The 18754-nt window shown below is 35.2% G+C and overlaps 1 protein-coding gene across 1 annotated transcript in view; it reads left to right on the forward strand.

The window, feature by feature from the left end:
- The window catches only part of ANO3 (anoctamin 3), a 452166-nt gene that overhangs the window by 312072 nt on the left and 121340 nt on the right, over positions 1–18754 (forward strand). Inside the window, 2 exon segments of the mRNA XM_055549165.1 lie at positions 5634–5734; positions 15504–15548. Coding sequence (XP_055405140.1) covers positions 5634–5734; positions 15504–15548 — 146 coding nt within the window.

Here is an 18754-nt window from a genome sequence, read left to right on the forward strand (position 1 = left end):
GCAATTTTCTCCCACATGTAAAAGAAATGCATATGTATAGTCATATTTTAAAATATTTTCCTTTTTTACTCTATACATTTCTGTAAATTTAAATATTTTGCAAAGGGCATAGCTGTTTTTACATTTTTTAAAATTAAAGAAGGAATGATCCTGTATAAAGTACAAAACTCTATGAAAAGAAAAACAAAATGTTGAAAGAAATGAGTCTGCCAAACCGTTAATATCTAGGTTTTAATATTTTAGTAAGCATGTTTGAAATTTGTGTCTAGAGCTCAAATGAGGAATCTAAACTGAAGGTAAATGCTTTAATCTTTAGAACATAGATGGTAATATAAGCTGTGTTTTAGTATGAGATCACTGGAGAGAATGATAAAACAAAAAAAGAGCCTAAAAGTGAGCCTATAAAAAGTAGGAGGGGAAAATAAATGGTTGAAGATGTTGGATGTAGGTGGAAGTAGAAGAGATGAGGAGTCACAGAGAAGAGTGGTTACCAGGGTTAAGTGCTGCTCAGAAGTCAAGTGAGACCAGAAAGAGGTCCAGTTAAGTGGAGAATATGGAGATCTTTGGTAAAATCAGAGAGAATCTTTTCTCTGAGGAGAGAGACTGGGGCAAGCTGAAGAGTGACTGGATAATGGAAAAATAGAGGCTGTGGCAAATGTCATCTGTTTGCTCATCTGTGAAGGGAAGGATGAAGAGTGATAGCCCGAGATGGAAACAAGGTCTCATGAGGTTTTACTTCTTTCTTTCTGTTTTCTTTTTTTCTTGTATGTGATGTTTAAATAATGAGGAGGAAGGAAGGGTGAATGGAGAAAGGCAGGGAAAGAAAGAAATAGAAGAGAAAGATTGAGGAAACAGAAGACAGATGAGTAAAAAGAATTGAAAGGCCTTTAGGTGAAAATTAAGGGTAAGATCCAGTATACAGTTAGAATATCAAGTGTAATATCAGGGAAAATTAAGATTCCTTAATTGTATTCTAAAGTTAATTTTCTGCAATCATTTATTTTGGTTGTCAATAATATGTTTACTTATATTCTTAATTCTAAGAGTATTAACATTGGTTTTTTAAATGGTTGAGTTAATTAGGACTAGATTAATTATCATAATGTTAATGTGTAAAATCAACAAAAAACAGTTTAAGTGAACAAAACATATTTATGTAATAAGCATGCTAACTTTATATATGAAATAAGCATGTTATTTTTATATATAAAAAATAGTCTTAAAATTTCTAATCAAGAAATTGTTCAGTACTATTTTTATTAATTTTCTATTGCTGCTTAACACATCACCACATATTCAGCAGCTTAAAATAAGACCCATTTGTTAGCCCACAGTTTTGCAAATCAGAAGTTTGGGTATGGTGAGCACTTGGCTCTGTTTCTTGCAAGACTTAAATCAGTGTGTTGAATAGGCTTGCATTCACACCTGGAACTTAGGGTATTCTTTCAAGCTTATGTGGTTGTGATAGAATTCAGTTCCTTGTGGTTGTAGGACTGAAATCCACATCTCCTTGCTAGCTGTAAGCCAGGTACCTCTCTCAGTACCTAGAGGCCATTCTGATTCCTTGCTGCATGCTCCCCACCCACGTTTAAAACCAGCAACAGAGACTCCCCTTTGCGTACCTCTGCTGTTTTGAATCTCTTTTGCCAAGAAGAGTCCCTTTCAGGGAATCATCTGCCATGGAGAATAATCTCTGTTTTAAAAGCAAATGCGCCATATAAAGAACTTAATCATGAGACTGAATATGCCATCGTATTCACAGGTCCTGTAGATTGTTCAAGATGAAGACAAGGCATGAAGATCTAAGAGGATTTCTTAGAATTCTGCCAACCACATTAAAAAAATTCAATATCCTATGTATTGCCCTTTTAAGCAAGTAGGCGTAGAAAGAAACTTAACGCTATGATTATAATATAGAACATAGATATGTTTTTGGTTTAAACCCTATGTTAACTGATGACTAAATGGCCTCTAAATAGTTATACCTATCTGAACTATCAAATCCAGTGTTTTGCATTATCATGAACTTTTATTTCTTCTTAAAATTTTTAGTATTATAGTATGTGTGCTTTATTTGCAACTTAATTTTAATAAGTATTAAACTGAAAATATTTAGGTCTTGTCACAGGTGGAAAAGGAAAATGAAATTGTGAAAATGTCAGCAAGTACTGGATTTTTAGCAGAAAAAATGGGAGTATTCCCTAGGAAACAAGTACCCATTTTTAAAATTTATATTCAACAGAGTTAAGCACTGAGCCTGGCACAGAGTATATCTCAAATCCTCATTAAATTGCATGTTGATGTGGATAGTTTCTAGATGATCACATCAGCAACAGATAATGATTCATGTTTGAAGATTGTGCAGATAAATAGGTAGATGATCTCTGTCAAGATATGTTCTTTGTTATCCAAGTGTATTTCCAGATTATATCAGCATTTTACCTTTATCTTATACTTAGTATAGCAAGCTACCATATTCTCTATTTTTTTTCAGCTCTCTGCCACCAACTTGCAGAGTGACATTGTAAAAACATATTTTTAAAATTTCCTTTTTTTCTCAAGAATGAATCTTCTACCTCTTGAAAATTTTGGATGGAATAATTAAATAATAATGTGAAGTGTGAAGGCTGTGGGTGTTTTGTTCCCCTGGAAAAGCCTGCCTGCATCAGAGCTAAACAGAATAGTGCCAGATTGGGAGCTTCTGATTCCAAGGGAGAAAGTAATCTTGCTTTCTGCCAACACCATCCCTTCATCAACCTCCTGCTGCAAGGAAATAAAACTATTTTTGTTTTTTTTTTTAAGTAGAGGTATAACAAAAGAGAAATTAAGTTGAAGAAGTTATAAGACAATTCATGCTGCTTGGAAAAATATATACATATATATGTATGTATATATTAATATATTTTAGACATACAAAATTAGAAATGTTCTAGCCGTATGTACCCTTAGCTTGATGTTTCACTGGTGGTAGAATTAATGTAGTAATGTCCTTCTGAAGAATCTACTTTATTTGGGTGTATTAGATTTTTTTCACATCTTAAGAGTTGACCAGACTGAATTAATTATCAGTGCTAAGCCAGCTATTCATGATGCTAATTTGAACCTGACATAGTACCTCTTCCAAAATAATTCTGGCTTATTTGCTTTCTTATCTTCATTGTCTCTTGCTTAGGTACAAGTTACAAAGAATGTGTACTCAAAGTAAGTGAACTCATTCATTCATTCATCCATTCAGTGAATGCTTAGTGAATGACTACTGTGTGCCTGGTGTAGAACTAGGTGCTCAGTAGACATAAATGAACAAAGCAAATATCCCTCCTCTCACAGCACTTACATAAATAGACTCATTCATTAGAAGATAATAAACACTATAAAAAAAAATGGAGTGAGGTAAGGATGATGGGGTGAAGCAGGCAAGTAATAGCAAGTGACCAAATAATGGAAGTAGAGTGAATGAGAGGGAGATTAGTAGGAGAAAGGTTTAACAAGATATTGAGGGTGAGGTTGTAAAAAGCTGTGTAGGTCATTGGAAAAACTTTGGTTTTCACTTTGATTCAAATGAGGTTCTGAGAAATTATACGATCTGAGTTATATTTTAAAGAATAACTCTGGCCATTGTGCTATGAATAGACCATTGGGGGCAAGAATATGAGCAAAGGCTCTATTAGAAAACACTGTAAGACTCTAGATCAGAGATGGTGGTGATAGACCAGAGCAGTAGCTGTGGAAGAAGTGGGGAGCGACCTGTTCTAGCTGTACATGCTGTGAAGAAAAACAAGCTAGGAACCAACTAATGGTATGAAACCCAAGCTCTCCTATGGTGGAGGGTAAGCCTTCCCAGATCTCTCCCAACACCCATGCATGTAATAGTCATTCCTTCTTCATGCTGCTAATATATTCTGGCAGCCAACATTCCTAGGTTTTAAGAACCATGATGCTCTGTGGGAGAGTGTGATCTCCATTCATACCAAATTAAGGCTTAGCTCCTGAGAAATGATTTTTTTTTGTCCCAACATCTGCTTATTCCTCAAAAGAGATCCCCACTCTCAAACTTCTGAGAAACCATTGGAGAGAATGTAATGATCTAACATCAGTGCACTTCTCAAGGGATTGGTTGTTATCTTAAATCATCCCACCCATAGAATGTGTCATTCTGGTAGAGACTGATTTTGTCTGAGTCTAGATTCGTTTTCATAGAAGTCTCACTTCCAGATTCTGGGATGAAATGAGCACTAAATATGTTTTCTTTAATTCTGAGGGTCCCATTTTCTCTGTCTTTGAGTAACTGCTGGAAAGGAACCCACACCTCCCCAGGAACTGAGCAATGACATAAAAGCATAAGGCACTTTGAATACATAAAGAAGAAAGAGAAATTTCCCAAAGAAACTATAGTCTGTAGAAATACAGTTTTATTACAATTTATACTGAGTTTTATTTCAAAGAAAATTTAACTTTTCAATCACTTGATTCAAGTCCCCAACTTCAGAGTTTTCCCCAATCATACGTTGTTACTGGCTTTTTACTTGTATAATTCAAAGCCTATTACAGAGGCCTAAAAACCAAGGCACTGCTCCACCAAAGATGAATCAAGTAGCTATTTACTGAAAAAAAGAAAAAAAAAAGAACTATTCTAGTGAAGCTTTGAAAATAGCCATTACTTTGGCCATGGTCTGATTCTAGAAGCATGCTCTCACTGGGAATGAACATTCTGGTAAACCCCTTGTACTTGAGCTCCTTATAGTCTAGTCTCTCATAAGACTCATGACAACTCTATGAGGTAAGACCATTCTTTCCATTTCCCAAGCGAGAAAACTGAGGATCAGAGAAATTAGGTAATTTCCCCGAGGTCCTAGAGTTAATAAATGATAGAAATGGAATTTGTACTTACCTCTTTGTGATTCTAAACACTGTGTTTTTTCTTCCATACCGTATCATTTCTTCCAAGTAGGCATTTAGGATTAAAGAAATTGACCAGAGTACTCAAGTTTGTTAAAAGCTCCTTAGATAATCCCAATGCCCACTTTATTTTGCTTAAAAACCTCTTGTCTAGATCAAAGACACAAATTATTATGATCTCTTGCAGGAAACATTATACTAACCTTTTAAGATTCAAGTAAGTATGCAAATTTGACAGCTCCGCAAGGTCATGGACTTGTAAGTCTTATACACTGTTTATCCCCGGAATTGTCATAGGCTCTCACAAGTATAATAGTAATTGCTCAATAAAATATGCTAAAAGAATAAATGAATGAATAACTGGTATACCTGTCAGTGTTGTCTATCCACCTTGAGCAGGAAAAAAAAGGATCATGAGAAAGTTTGCAACCAGAATAACTTCAGAGTCCTAATTGGCTCATGATTATTCTGGTTGGTGGCTCTGGATCTTAATAATGGTCAAGGAAGAAAGCACGCTAACTCACATGGATGATTATTTCTTGCATACAATGGCATTATTACATTTTTATTAAGATAATTCTGTGTTAAGAAATTTTATTCATATAAATTCCTTTTAAATCAGCGATAATGATTCCTGTGTATATAAAGGGGACAGTGTTCTTCCCTGTCAGGTCAAATTGTGACATGATATTACCAGCTCTGATTCTAATTGGCACCTGTTCTGTTGCCCTTTACAGCCAGCTGTTGCAAACTCGGATATCATGTTTATTAAAATTCACATTCCGTGGGACACACTTTGCAAGTATGCAGAGAGACTGAATATTAGGATGCCCTTCAGGTACTTTCAGGTTTTGTTTCATTCTATCTCAGAATGTATTAAGATGAGCCTGTTTTTTGCAAAACCAGAGAGTAATAAATGTAATTCTTTCTGCAGAGGAAATGCTTTTTTCCCCCAAGTTTAGTCAATTTTGGCCATTTATCTTACCTTCTAATTTCCTTGCCTAGTGTAAGCTTCCAGGTTCCCTGGATGCTTTATATCATTTCTAGCTGGACTAGACTGGAAGGAGGGAAAGATAGTTGTTTTCTAATTTTACTTACTCTTCCCAAGATCAGTCTCACTTATTTAATATAGGTAGATGGAACTCTTATTTTTGTGACAGAAGTAAGTGTGTAGCATTCTTATGTATACAGATTCGGCATTCTCTGTATAGCAGTTATCAGGAAACTTTCCTCAGGTGCAGATCAACCAGATAGTTTCTTAGCTCTGTCCTCAGTGCCAAAGGATAAATGGTAATGAAAGATCTTCTCAGTTCAAAGATGTTTCAGTCTTTCTTATAGGCAAGACTACAGGAAAGTCAAAAATTGAATAGACCTATTTCCCCATATTGTGTGTTTTGTGTTATATGCAGAATGTATCACTTTCCTTCCTGATCTCTCACAATGAAATTCAAGTGTTTCTACTATGCGTGAACTGGCATTGAAGCTCAGTATGCTTCATCAACTGCTAAAAAAGGTTTTAAAAGGTTCAGGGTAGCAAGATGCCAAGGAAAAGAGCCTGTAGATAATGAATTTGCATGAACAGTAGGAGGGCAATTCAAAACTGTGAAGAAATTTATCAGACCTGGTAGCATGGAAGAGACGAGATCTGTGAGAGGGCTGCCAGCCTCGGGTCGAATGACAAGCCTTGAGAGTCTTGTCTTTTTAATCATCTGAAATTCCTCAGGCTTTGGAAGTTGCACCCACAAGTCATTGCCCACAAAGCAGAAATTGATTAAGCACTGGCAACTACTGAGGAATTTTACAGTGACAATATTAGAATTAGATACCTAAATTGACTCCCATTCCTGTTTGGGTCAATCTCAAGGGAAGTCAATCCAGTCAGTCTTAAGGGAAATTGACCCTGAATACTCATTGAAAGGACTGATGCTGAAGCTGCTGCTAAGTCACTTCAGTCGTGTCCGACTCTGTGTGACCCCATAGACGGCAGCCCACCAGGCTCCCCCGTCCCTGGGATTCTCCAGGAAGAACACTGGAGTGGGTTGCCATTTCCTTCTCCATTGCGTGAAAGTGAAAAGTGAAAGTGAAGTTGCTCAGTCGTGTCTGACTCTTAGCGACCCCATGGATTGCAGCTTACCAGGCTCCTCCGTCCATGGGATTTTCCAGGCAAGAGTACTGGAGTGGGGTGCTGAAGCTGAAGCTCCAGTATTTTGGTCATCTGATGGGAAAATCGGCTCATTGGAGAAGTCACTGGTGCTGGTAAAGATTGAGGGTAGAAGGAGAAGAGGCTGTCAGAGGATGAGGTGGCTAGATGGCATCACCGATGCAATGGACATAAACTTGGGCAAACTTTGGGAGATGGTGAGGGACAGAGAGGCCTGGGGCGCTGCAGTCCATGGAGTTGCTAACAGTCAGGCATGACTGGGCAACTGAACAACCTGTTTGAGAAATAGTTTTGAAATCCTCTATACAGATAATCATAAGATAGGTAAATAATATCTTGAAGAGCTTGGCAAAAATAATAATAGTAACAATACAGGGAGGGAGGTGGGAGGGGGATTCAGGATGGGGAACACGTGTACACCCGTGGCAAATTCATGTTGATGTATGGCAAAACCAATACAATATTGTAAAGTAATTAGCCTCCAATTAAAATAAATAAATTTAAATTTTAAAAAAAGAACAAAAGAAAATGAACACAGGAAAGAAAATTCCTTAGAATTCTTTAGCACCTTATATAAATTATTAATATGATATCATATTATATCTGATATAATATTATATATATATGTCATATATATGATATATATATATTATATCATATCTGAAGTTTGTACATTTTTATGAAACTTGATCCCTGAAAGAAGCAAGTAAGGGCATATGAAATATTATTTGTGTTGTGGTTAGATAGTTTGAAGTCTCCAGAAGACTTCTTTCGATTCAGGTCATTCTACCGAACCAGTCTTGAGAGCACAAGTAGGTAAGTAAACACTGTGCTACTCTACATCTCTTGACTTCTGAGGAATTTTTTCCTCCTGACACTATGTCTCCTTAAAAAAGTCTTTTGAAATACATGCCTGTGACTTATTTCAGGCTGACAATGCTCTATCTGGTTTCTTCTTGTTTACTCTATCTGGTTTCTTCTTGTTTGGTCTGTATGTATACATGAGACACAATCATGCAGAATTAAAACAATGAGATTCATTTTAACTTACAAAATTATCAAACACTTTCACAGGTAGTACTCTTCAAACCTAGCACAGATATGGTGAATAATCATATCTGTTGATATGTGGTGAGACTCAGTCTTCATAAAATATTCTGAAACAATTTAAAATTATTTTCTGTGAGACTTAAAACTTTTCATAAGCTTCATATTTTATCTTAAGAAGAAAATTGAAAAATATGTAAAAACATTCCCTGCAATATTTTTTATAATTGTGAAAAAAGTAAATATGTTCAACGGTAGAGGATTCAAATAAATTAGATATATCCTTGTGATGCAAAATAATTCATTTATAAAGTGAATGGGTACAAGGATTTCTTAATGACTGTAGTTAAATAATAAGTAGTAAAATTTAAGTAAAATATGTATAGGATATGCATTTATTTATACAATGAGATTTCAACAATGTAAAATGTATAGAAAAAAATTGGAAGAGAATAAATATGCTAAAACATGATTGCTTCTGATGGGTGGGAGTGAAGTCTTTATTATTTTGTGGGTCCTTATTTATTTTACTTTCCTACAAAATTATTTTTAGCAAGTACTAATTTGCTTGCAGGATATAAACAAAGATGCAAAAGAAGTGTAACACCCAAGACAATAACCTACTTTCTGATATCAGGGTGAAATTGCTAAAAAAATTCCAAATTAATTTCCATATGCCTTTATCCTGCCCCTATTCCTGTGATTTCACCATTGTTTCTAAGAGGAGTTATAGTTGAGTTTATGCACAAACTGATTGCCTCATAGATGCAAAAGGAGGAAACCCTTAGAGACTGTCACAAAGCATGCCATTTCAGTAGATTTTATTATTCGGATTATGTTCAGGTTAACTGAATATTATGTTTAAATATCTCATCCAAAAAGGTTCATAGCTTCCATTACCTCCTCTGAGCTTTATACAAAACACATGTCTGCTAGAGGTCCAAAAGACTGAATCCTTTTTTGCTATCCAAGGGGGAATTTGGCATTATCTGATTCTTAGTTCCTGGCCAAGACACTTATTATTAATTTGAAATTATACTTTCCTTCAATGAAAAATAAATGTTGGTTAACATGTTCACTTTGCACCAAATATTTGACATTCATAGTTTCAGAAATATTTTTTCTTTCTTTATCAGTACTGTTGCAGTAAGGGGGACCCCTTTCAGGGCCCGAAACTGGGCTCTTGTCTAACACTCGGAAATGAATTGTCTGAGGAGGCACATGTGCTGACAAAGCAAGAGATATTATTGGGAAAGGGCACCTGGGTGGAGAGCAGTAGAGTAAGGGAACCCAGGAGAACAGCTCTGGCTGCAGTCTCAGGTTTTATGGTGATGGGATTAGTTTCCGGGTTGTCTTGAGCCAATCATCTGACTCAGAGTCCTTCCTGGTGGTGCACGCCTTGTTCAGCCAAGATGGATGCCAGAGAGAAGGATTCTGGGAGGTGGTCGGACATGTGGTGTCTCCTTTTGACCTTTCCAGAACTCTTCTGGTTGGTGGAGGCCTATTAGTTCCATGTTCCTTACCAGGACCTCCTGTCATAAAACAACTCATGCAGATGGTTACTATGGTGCCTGGCCAGGATAGGCGGTTTCAATCAGTGTGCTTCCCCTAACAGTACTATTCAAGTATGTCCACTCTGCTGTAGTGTATCAGCAAAAAGTCTTATAAAGACAATGGCAAAAGAATCTAGTGTCACAAATTTCATATAACTCATTCCACCATCTTGGTTGGATTGTATTATTTTTAAAAATTGAAAATCTGTTAGAGCATATTGGCCTTTTCCCTCTCATTTCCCTTACTCTTGACTTTTCAGATAACTATTGACGAACTCTAATTTAAAGAATAATCAATATTCTCATAATTTAAAAAAAATCTGTATCAAAATTATTTATTTGTGTCTTTTCCTTAGAAGTTCTTTAAAACCGTTTTGCTGTTATAAATGATATTCATTTTTATTTTCTGATAAGATTGCATTTGAAAGAAGACTTATGATACATCAAAAGAAAGAAATATGAAATATATATAGTTACTGTCTCTTTTAATTGATGCTTTGGCTGAAGTTTCTTCTTTATGTTTTTCAAGATAATGTTTACAATTTCCACATTACTGAAACTTTGAAAAATGCAATTATGATTCTTCTGATTTAATAATATAAATATTAGAAAATATATAGCTTTTCCAGAGTATACCAAAAGAACACTGGTTCAAGAGAAAGTAAAAGAAAAATATCCTGTGACCAAATATGTTCTTGAAATTCAAAGTTAAACAATAAGTTTATTTACTGTAGGAATTTTTAGAGAAGTGATTCTAAGTCTTCAGAATACATCAAAATTACCTGGGAAACTCAGCAAAAGTAAAGTTTCCTGGAACCTACACCCAGAGGATAAGATTGGGTATATGCATTTTTAACAAGCATCCCAAGTGATTTTGTTATAGTTGGTACAGAAATATTGTCTTCAGGATTTTAGTATTTTTAGAATTCTTATAATGTTTATAAATTTCAACAGTTACACAGAGCAACCTTTCCTTAATTTTCATCTGATGATGGATTTTTTTAATCATAATATGATGATGTTCTTGAGAAAACATTCTGAGGAATTCTAGAATGAGGAGTTCTTTTGCAACATCTTTCCCTATTACTTGAATAATAGATGTAGCATTAACCAACTCCTTAGTAACTAACTTCTGATTTATTTATAAGATATGCCTAAAATTTGGGATAGCAGTCAGCTCATGAAGAGGGAATATTATTTAAGTATAAAATAAGTGGCAAAGTATTTTCATGATTGTCAGCTCAATTTCCCAAATGTCAATTGTTATCATATTTAGGGACATACATAGACATATATGGAGAAGGAAATGGCAACCCACTCCAGTATTCTTGCCTGGAGAATCCCAGGGACGGTGGAGCCTGGTGGGCTGCTGTCTATGGGGTCACACAGAGTCAGACACGACTGACGTGACTTAGCAGTAGCAGAGTCTTCTGGGGAGAAGGCAATGGCACCCCACTCCAGTACAGTTGCCCGGAAAATCCCATGGATGGAGGAGCCTGGTAGGCAGCAGTCTATGGGGTAGCTAAGAGTCAGACACGACTGAGTGACTTCACTTTCACTTTCCACTTTCATGCATTGGAGGAGGAAATGGCAACCCACTCCAGTGTTCTTGCCTGGAGAATCCCATGGACGGAGAAGCCTGGTAGGCTGCTGTCCATGGGGTCGCACAGAGTCGGACACGACTGAAGCGACTTGGCAGCAGCATAGACATATATATTGTCTTAAAATTAAGAAATGGATAGACATCAAAGAACTTAAATAGGAAAAATGCGTATCTCTTTTCAAGACAAGATTTTTTTAAAACATTTATGCAAGAGGGACATATGCATTCTTGACTATTCCATATTCAATGTTGAAACCTATATTGCATTCCATAAAGAAAACCTGCAAATTTATTCAGAAAAAATTATTAGAGTTATAACCCTTCTTACAAAAGTTTTCTGCTAACTTACTGTTTGAACACAAAACTTCAACATTTTATCTAGAGTCTATGCTTGAATATTCTGCATATATAGAATTTTATATATATAAATTTTCTAGCAAATTCTTTTCTTGATTAAAATGGCCTGCATACTGGACTTGATGTTTCATAACCAAAAAAAAAAAAAATCTGAGAATTAAAATATCCCACATTTTCTATCTTTTATTCTATTAGGAATGACTTTGTGTGTCTTCTATATTCCATAAATATCAATTCCCACTTTCCTCACTTTTCTTTTTAATCAAGGTGATTCATATTCATTCTTACCCTTCTCAGATTAAAATGGGCAAGCCTATTTAAGATGATTCAGTCATCCTGTAGCTTCTCAGACTGAGTTCAATATGGGTCAACCTTCAGTCTTTCCTCAAGCTTTTATTCCCACAAATGTTTTAATCATAGCAAATTTGGGAGAATTTTTTAAAACAACTAAGAATAACCTTTTATTATTGTTGGGAATAAACTTAGATCACCTTTGTATGCAAAGGATAACTCACTCAAAAATAAAATGATGTAGTAACATACAGAGACCCCAGTGTATAAAATAGATAAAAGTACAGGAGCTTCGCTTAACAAGGAGCAGGGGCCAGGGTCCCTCTCATATGACAGTCCTTCTCATTTGGATCTGCAAACATCTTCACATGTGGCCACTTCACATGTGGTCACTGGTTGGAAACAGTGATTGAGATAATGATTTACTTATAATTTTGAGTGACTGTAATCAGTTCTAATGAGGTGGGTGAAACTGGAGCCTATTGTACAGAGTGAAGTAAGCCAGAAAGAAAAACACCAATACAGTATATTAACGCATATATATGGAATTTAGAAAGATGGTAATGACAACCCTGTATGCGAGACAGCAAAAGAGACACAGATGTATAGAACAGTCTTTTGGACTCTGTGGGAGGGGGCAAGGGTGATTTGGGAGAATGGCATTAAAACATGTATAATATCATATAAGAAAAAAAAATAAACTTATGATGGAACAAAAAAAATGCTGTCTTGATATAAGGATCTTTCAAATGAAAAAATATGGGAAAATAAAGAAAGCTCTGTCAATGAACAATATGCAGTTAATAAATTATGTAATGAAGATTGTATGTGGAAATAATTTGGTCCTGCAGGTTCATTTATGCAGAAAGACTAAGGAGAATTGCAGGTTATTATTGATTGAGTGGGTTAAAGGTTCACTTGTATATGTTAGGGGAATGTAATTAAAACTAAATCTTCCCCAAGCAAAGAAACTTCTCCACAAAGATACGAGAGAAAGATCACCCTTTTTATCATAAATAAGCATTAAACCAAATGCGGCTTGCGTCACAGGAAATTCACTGAGATTGCAAAAACAGAAAGAAAGCTCCCCCTTTTATAAAGCCGTGCAGATACAAGCCATTATGGGCATGTCCTCAAGATAAACAGGGACCAATCCTCAAGTAAGAGGACTTGACAGCATTAATTGTCACACATAGTTCATCCTAGATTTGACTGGTAATTAGAATGTTAGTTAATTGGGAAAAGTGAGTTGCTTAATTTTATTTGTTTTTATGGTCTAAAAACCACATGTATTCATCTTGTATGATATTCTTCCTTCACTTGTTTTTTATTTCTCCGAAAGCATTTCAAAATTTTTAAAAACGCTTGAAAGAAATATTTCAAAATAGTAACAATAAAAAGAGGATAACATTTAGTCTCAATGTTCCCTTGTCTTTTTATGTTATTCCTTACCATATCCACAACTGATAATTATAGTAATCATAATCCTTATAATCTCTTAATCACATTCCTAGATTTTTTTTGATGTTGACAATTATTTTAAACCAATTTCTACATTTGTAGTTTTTTAAAGATATACCTTATTTAGTAAATGTTATTAAATTGAAAGTAACCTCAGGCACTGAAGGAAACAAATGCAGCTGTGAATTAAAAGCTCATTCATTTATTCATCAGTCATGGGAATCCTCATTACTATTTACCAAAGAATATACCATATACACAAAGTCAGATGAACTGAAACTGGCATCTTTAAGAAGCCCGATCTCCTATATAAGATAGTCAGTGAACAGTTATATAATAATGGGGTAAATAATGTGAGAGTTTTAGAGAGAAGTTGGGTTTATAGCCCAATAGGGAGTGAATGACATATGCACACAAACCTGTGTATATTTGAAAAAAATAAAGGAAGTGGTATTTAAAATGTGAGTTTAGGATAAGCAGAGCAAGCATTCAAACTCCATACTTAAAATTAGTGTTAGACTGTGTCAGGGACAAGTTAAAATTCTTTTCTAGGATTGTGACTGGTGATTGCTATGAAATACAGTAGCTCAGAATGTTTTCAGGTTTTCTAAGCAGTTAATAATACAGGACTAAATGTCAATTGTACTGACTCTCAGCCCTGCTTTCTAGAAACCACATGCACTGCAGAGGAGTCTTCTGATTCTCTGGAATGGGTTTTGGTGGGTGGGGGTAAAGAGGCATTTTAGAAGGTCCAAAATGAGATTCTTGAGCTCCAAGATGTAGATTTAGTGAGAATCTTCTAGAGTATGAATTAATCAGAATGGTACATATTTACTTAATACACTCAATATCTTTCAGTCCAAAACCTTAGCATCAGTGGTTAAGATCCTTCATTATATATGCCTTGTTCATTATACCCTCACCTCTTTATGATCCTCAACTTGCAATTTATATGCTGGCAATTATCAAATTAGTAAAAATTCCCTGAATTTTACAATGGTTCACTTGCTCCCATAACCATTCATATGCTGCTACCTCAGGCTAAAATGCTGTGTCCTAAGTACTCCGTTTAGAAGACTCCTGTCATTCAACAAGGTTGAATTTAAGACTCAGCACAGATAACACATAGTGATGAAGGCTTCCCTGTCTCCTTTCTCCTACATCTACAAAAGCTAAACGAGATCCCTTCCTAGGTACTTCTGTAGCCCTCTCTGTTTTACTGTGTTATCACACTTTATCATAACTATCACTTGTCTCCTTAATTGTAAAGTAGCTTTTTGAGGGTAAAGACCCACTTTTTTATCTAAATTTTTAATGGTTATAATTTAATTATAATATAATTCTAATTATAATATTAAGGTTATAATAGAATTCTTTGCAATATCAGAAATACTCAGTACATATGTGTTTAGATGGATAGATGACTTTTTATAACATACAAGTATATGCTCTAATTAATATGCATTGTGTAGCAGAAGACAGACTTTTAAAAGAGAATTAAGGGACTTCCCTGGTGGCCAAGGGGCTAAGACTCTGAACTCCCATTGTAGGGCACCTGAATTTGATCCCTGGTTGGGGAACTAGATTCCACATGCTGCAACTAAGACCCAGAACAGCCAAATAAATAAATATTTTTTAAAACTTAAACAAAAAAATTAAATATTCAAAAATGATCTATTGATTTATGAACTGTCTCTGTTATTAGTAACTTAGAGTCTGAAATTAAAACAATGCAAATTCACCGTTCTTCCTATTTGTGTGTGTTCTCAGTTGCTTTAGTCATGTCTGATTCTTTGCGACCCCCATGGTCTGTAGCCCACCAGGTTCCTCTGTCCATGGGATTATCCAGGCAAGAATTCTGGAGTGAGTTGCCATGTCCTCCTCCAGGGGATCTTTCCAATCCAAGGGATCGAACAACATGTCTTCTGCATCTCCTACATTGCAGGCTGATTCTTTACCCACTGAGACACCTGGGAAATGTTCTTCCTGTTATACTGGTTTATTTCATGTCTTTCTTTAGCATGTGAAAATGAGAGTATTGAAATGCTCAGTATAATTGAATGTTGTCACTCCCTGATTTCACAATTTTCATGTGACTTTCCTCAGTTGATTTCTTTCTTTCTTTCTTTTTTAGGAAAAAATCTTATTACACTGACCGGAGGAGCAAATCAATGGGCAGGTTGGTGGGTGATATGTAATTTATTTACAACCAATTTGTCATTTGGGGGAAAAAAATAAAAATTTATTTGATTATCTGTAACAGCAGTTGCAAATTTTACAAAGGGGAACTTTATTATTTATTCAAGAGATTTCCAAAATGATTATGCCAAATTTAATAATGCTTAAAATCATGATCCATTTTTTTCTATTTACCATTGCCATTCCTATAATCCTCCTTTTATATAATATTATAGAACAAGGATTTTGATTGCTAGTTAGTGTTTTAGGAGATTTTAATTTTAAAAATAGTTATAAAGCCAGGATTGATAGGTAAATGATGACCCACTAAAGTAATAGACACAGTAGAGGCCTTCTGGATCATCTAATCCAAGCCTCTTATTGATGAGATGGTAAAAGAAAGATTAGCATCCGGAATGATGAAGTGGTTTCCCAAGGCCGTACAGCATCTTTTGTATCACGTACCTACTTTTATTCCACCAGCTGAAGCTGACTCTTTCAGTCCTGGCATTGAAAGCAAACTTCTTTTTAAAAGCTTTATCTCAAAACAACATCTCCTTATGTATTGTGGTAACAGTAGCTATGGCAAAGGAATTAATTAAAACATAACCCTGAGACACAAGAAACCCTCCCACCTGAATTGCCTTGGCCCCTTTTCACTGGAGGAAATGAGCTTTCATTTAATGAACTCTACAAACAAAAGGCTTATAATATTTGACTGCTCCTCTCCTTGCAAAAAAATCAATTAACCAAAGCAGAATGTGAATGTCATGTCGTAGGCTCTAGTGAATGATACTGCAGGACGTTGAAAATCAGAATGACACAAAAACTAGAAAAATACAGTGTAAATATCTGACCATTTAAGGAAAGAATTTAATAAATCTAGTTCTTTTACCAAAGAAATATCTAAATATAATTTAGAACTTTAAAACAGGAAAATTTTGAATTCAAGAGTAGAAGAGTATACTCCTTTAAACACTAAATTTGAGTGTGGTTGGAATAGGTGACAAGAAAAGCAAATCATGGGGGGAAAACTTGAAATTTGAATGGATGTTAAAAGGAATTAGAACTTAAATGGCTTTTAATAAAATTAATGATGTTCCTTAGCCAGTCAGATTTTTCTGTTTGTCAGGTTGACATATTCAGAGTTACTGTGAGCGTTCATCATTTCACTTGTGTTCATTTGTTCCTGGTCTATATAGCAAATTTCCAAAGTTATTTTTGCATAACAAGGGCAAATTCATTGGGATTTTATATAATTATAAAACTGCAGGTTTTTCTCTACACATGCCTGTTTAATACTGGATTGTGTTGAGAAAACATATTTGGGTTTACTTCTGGGTGCTGTATAGAATTAGTGAGATTTTTGCCACTATGTAAGTGGTGGATTTTCTGCTATACAGGTATATTCCTTTCAGAGACTTACAGAAGGATAAAATCCTGTATATTAAATTGGCAACAAATGTCTATGTAATGCTGTCATAATTTAGTTTTAGAGTAAACTTGTGTTTAGAATTCCTGATAAATATGTATTCTAAATTCTGTTTCTTTAACATTTTTAATAGTAGAAAATGCTTTTCTTTTCTATTTTGGTCAAACAGAAGTAAACAAAAAAATGAACACTATATTATGTGTCATAATATGTTTTATTTTCTTTTGTGTTTATTATTTTTTCTTTCATTTTATGAAATTAAAATAAGATTATCAGTTATTCCAAATGATTGTTAATTTAAAGTAGTACTCTAGCTTACTGACTTACAATTTACATATTACAAATAGTTTTCTTTGTTCTTGAGTTAGTGGATGCATATGAGGAGGGTAACAAATAGGAAAGGTGAAATTTATAAAATACATGATATTAAACTGAAAAAAATGATTGTCTTGGTATTTGCTTGCATTTACACTTTCAATTAAGGAAATGACTGATTTTGATTTTTCTTAAAACTTGACTTTTGGAAAAGTAAACTTAAATGTTTGCATGTGTGTGTGGGCATCATCATTCTTATAGAATTATAAAACCCAATTTGTAGACAGTTGAAAAGAGGGAAACAAAAATCAGAGTGTGCAGTTAGATGGCACTGTGCTTTCCCTTTTCTGATGTGGGAGAAATGTTTTGTGCGTGGGTAATTTGGCCAATAAACATTAGGGGATAAATAGGTACAGGCAATTATCCAGGCTTTGAAGATCATTGTTTCTACAGGCAGATTGATAGAAAATGTATATAAAAATACAATTCAAGCATTGCTGCTATCTATACTTAGTTTACAAGCAATTTAATATTCAATTATCAAAGCAGTTTCAAAACAACCCTTTAGGGAGGCAGAACAAAGCATAACCAGTTTTGTAGATCAGGGAAAAGGAATGATTTCATTATCACTCCTTTTCACCAACCCTGCATCTCATGCCCTAACTTTTATAGCTGGTGTGCTCTGACAAGTTCTTTGGACCCTTTAATCCAGATTTCTTTTCAAGTTCCCTTGAATTCTCTGCTCTGCACTGATTTTATCAAATAAACTTAAAGCTCTTTTAGAAGTCATCTTCACATTTTGCCATAAAATCTTGAGTTTGCAAAATGGCTACTGTGATAAAGGTTCAGTTCAGTTCAGTTCAGTTGCTCAGTTGTATGGGACACTTTGTGACCCCATGGACTGCAGCATGCCAGGCTTCCCTGTCCAAAACCAACTCCCAGAGCTTACTCAAACTCATCTCCACTGAGTCATTGATACCATCCAACCATCTCATCCTCATTCGTCCCCTTAACCTCCCACCTTCAATCTTTCCCACCCACCAGGGTCTTTTCAAATGAGTCAGTTCTTCACATCGGGTGGCCAAAGTATTAGAGTTTCAGCTTCAGCCTCAGTCCTTCCATGAACACTAAGGACTGAACTCCTTTAGGATGGACTGGTTGGTGAACACTCAGGACTGAACTCCTTTAGGATGGACTGGTTGGATTTCCTTGCAGTCCAAGGGACTTTCAAGAGTCTTCTCCAACACCACAGTTCAAAAGCATCAATTCTTCAGCACTCAGCTTTCTTTATAGTCCAACTCAAATATCCATACATGACTACTGAAAAAAGCAAAGCTTTGACTAAATGGACCTTTGTTGGCAAAGTAATATCTCTTCCTTATAATATGCTGTCTAGGTTGGTCATAACTTTTCTTCCAAGGAGCAAGCATCTTTTAATTTGGTGGCCGCAGTCACCATCT

The sequence above is a fragment of the Bubalus kerabau genome, chromosome 15, assembly GCF_029407905.1.
Source record: "Bubalus kerabau isolate K-KA32 ecotype Philippines breed swamp buffalo chromosome 15, PCC_UOA_SB_1v2, whole genome shotgun sequence".
Taxonomy (NCBI): Eukaryota; Metazoa; Chordata; class Mammalia; order Artiodactyla; family Bovidae; genus Bubalus; species Bubalus kerabau.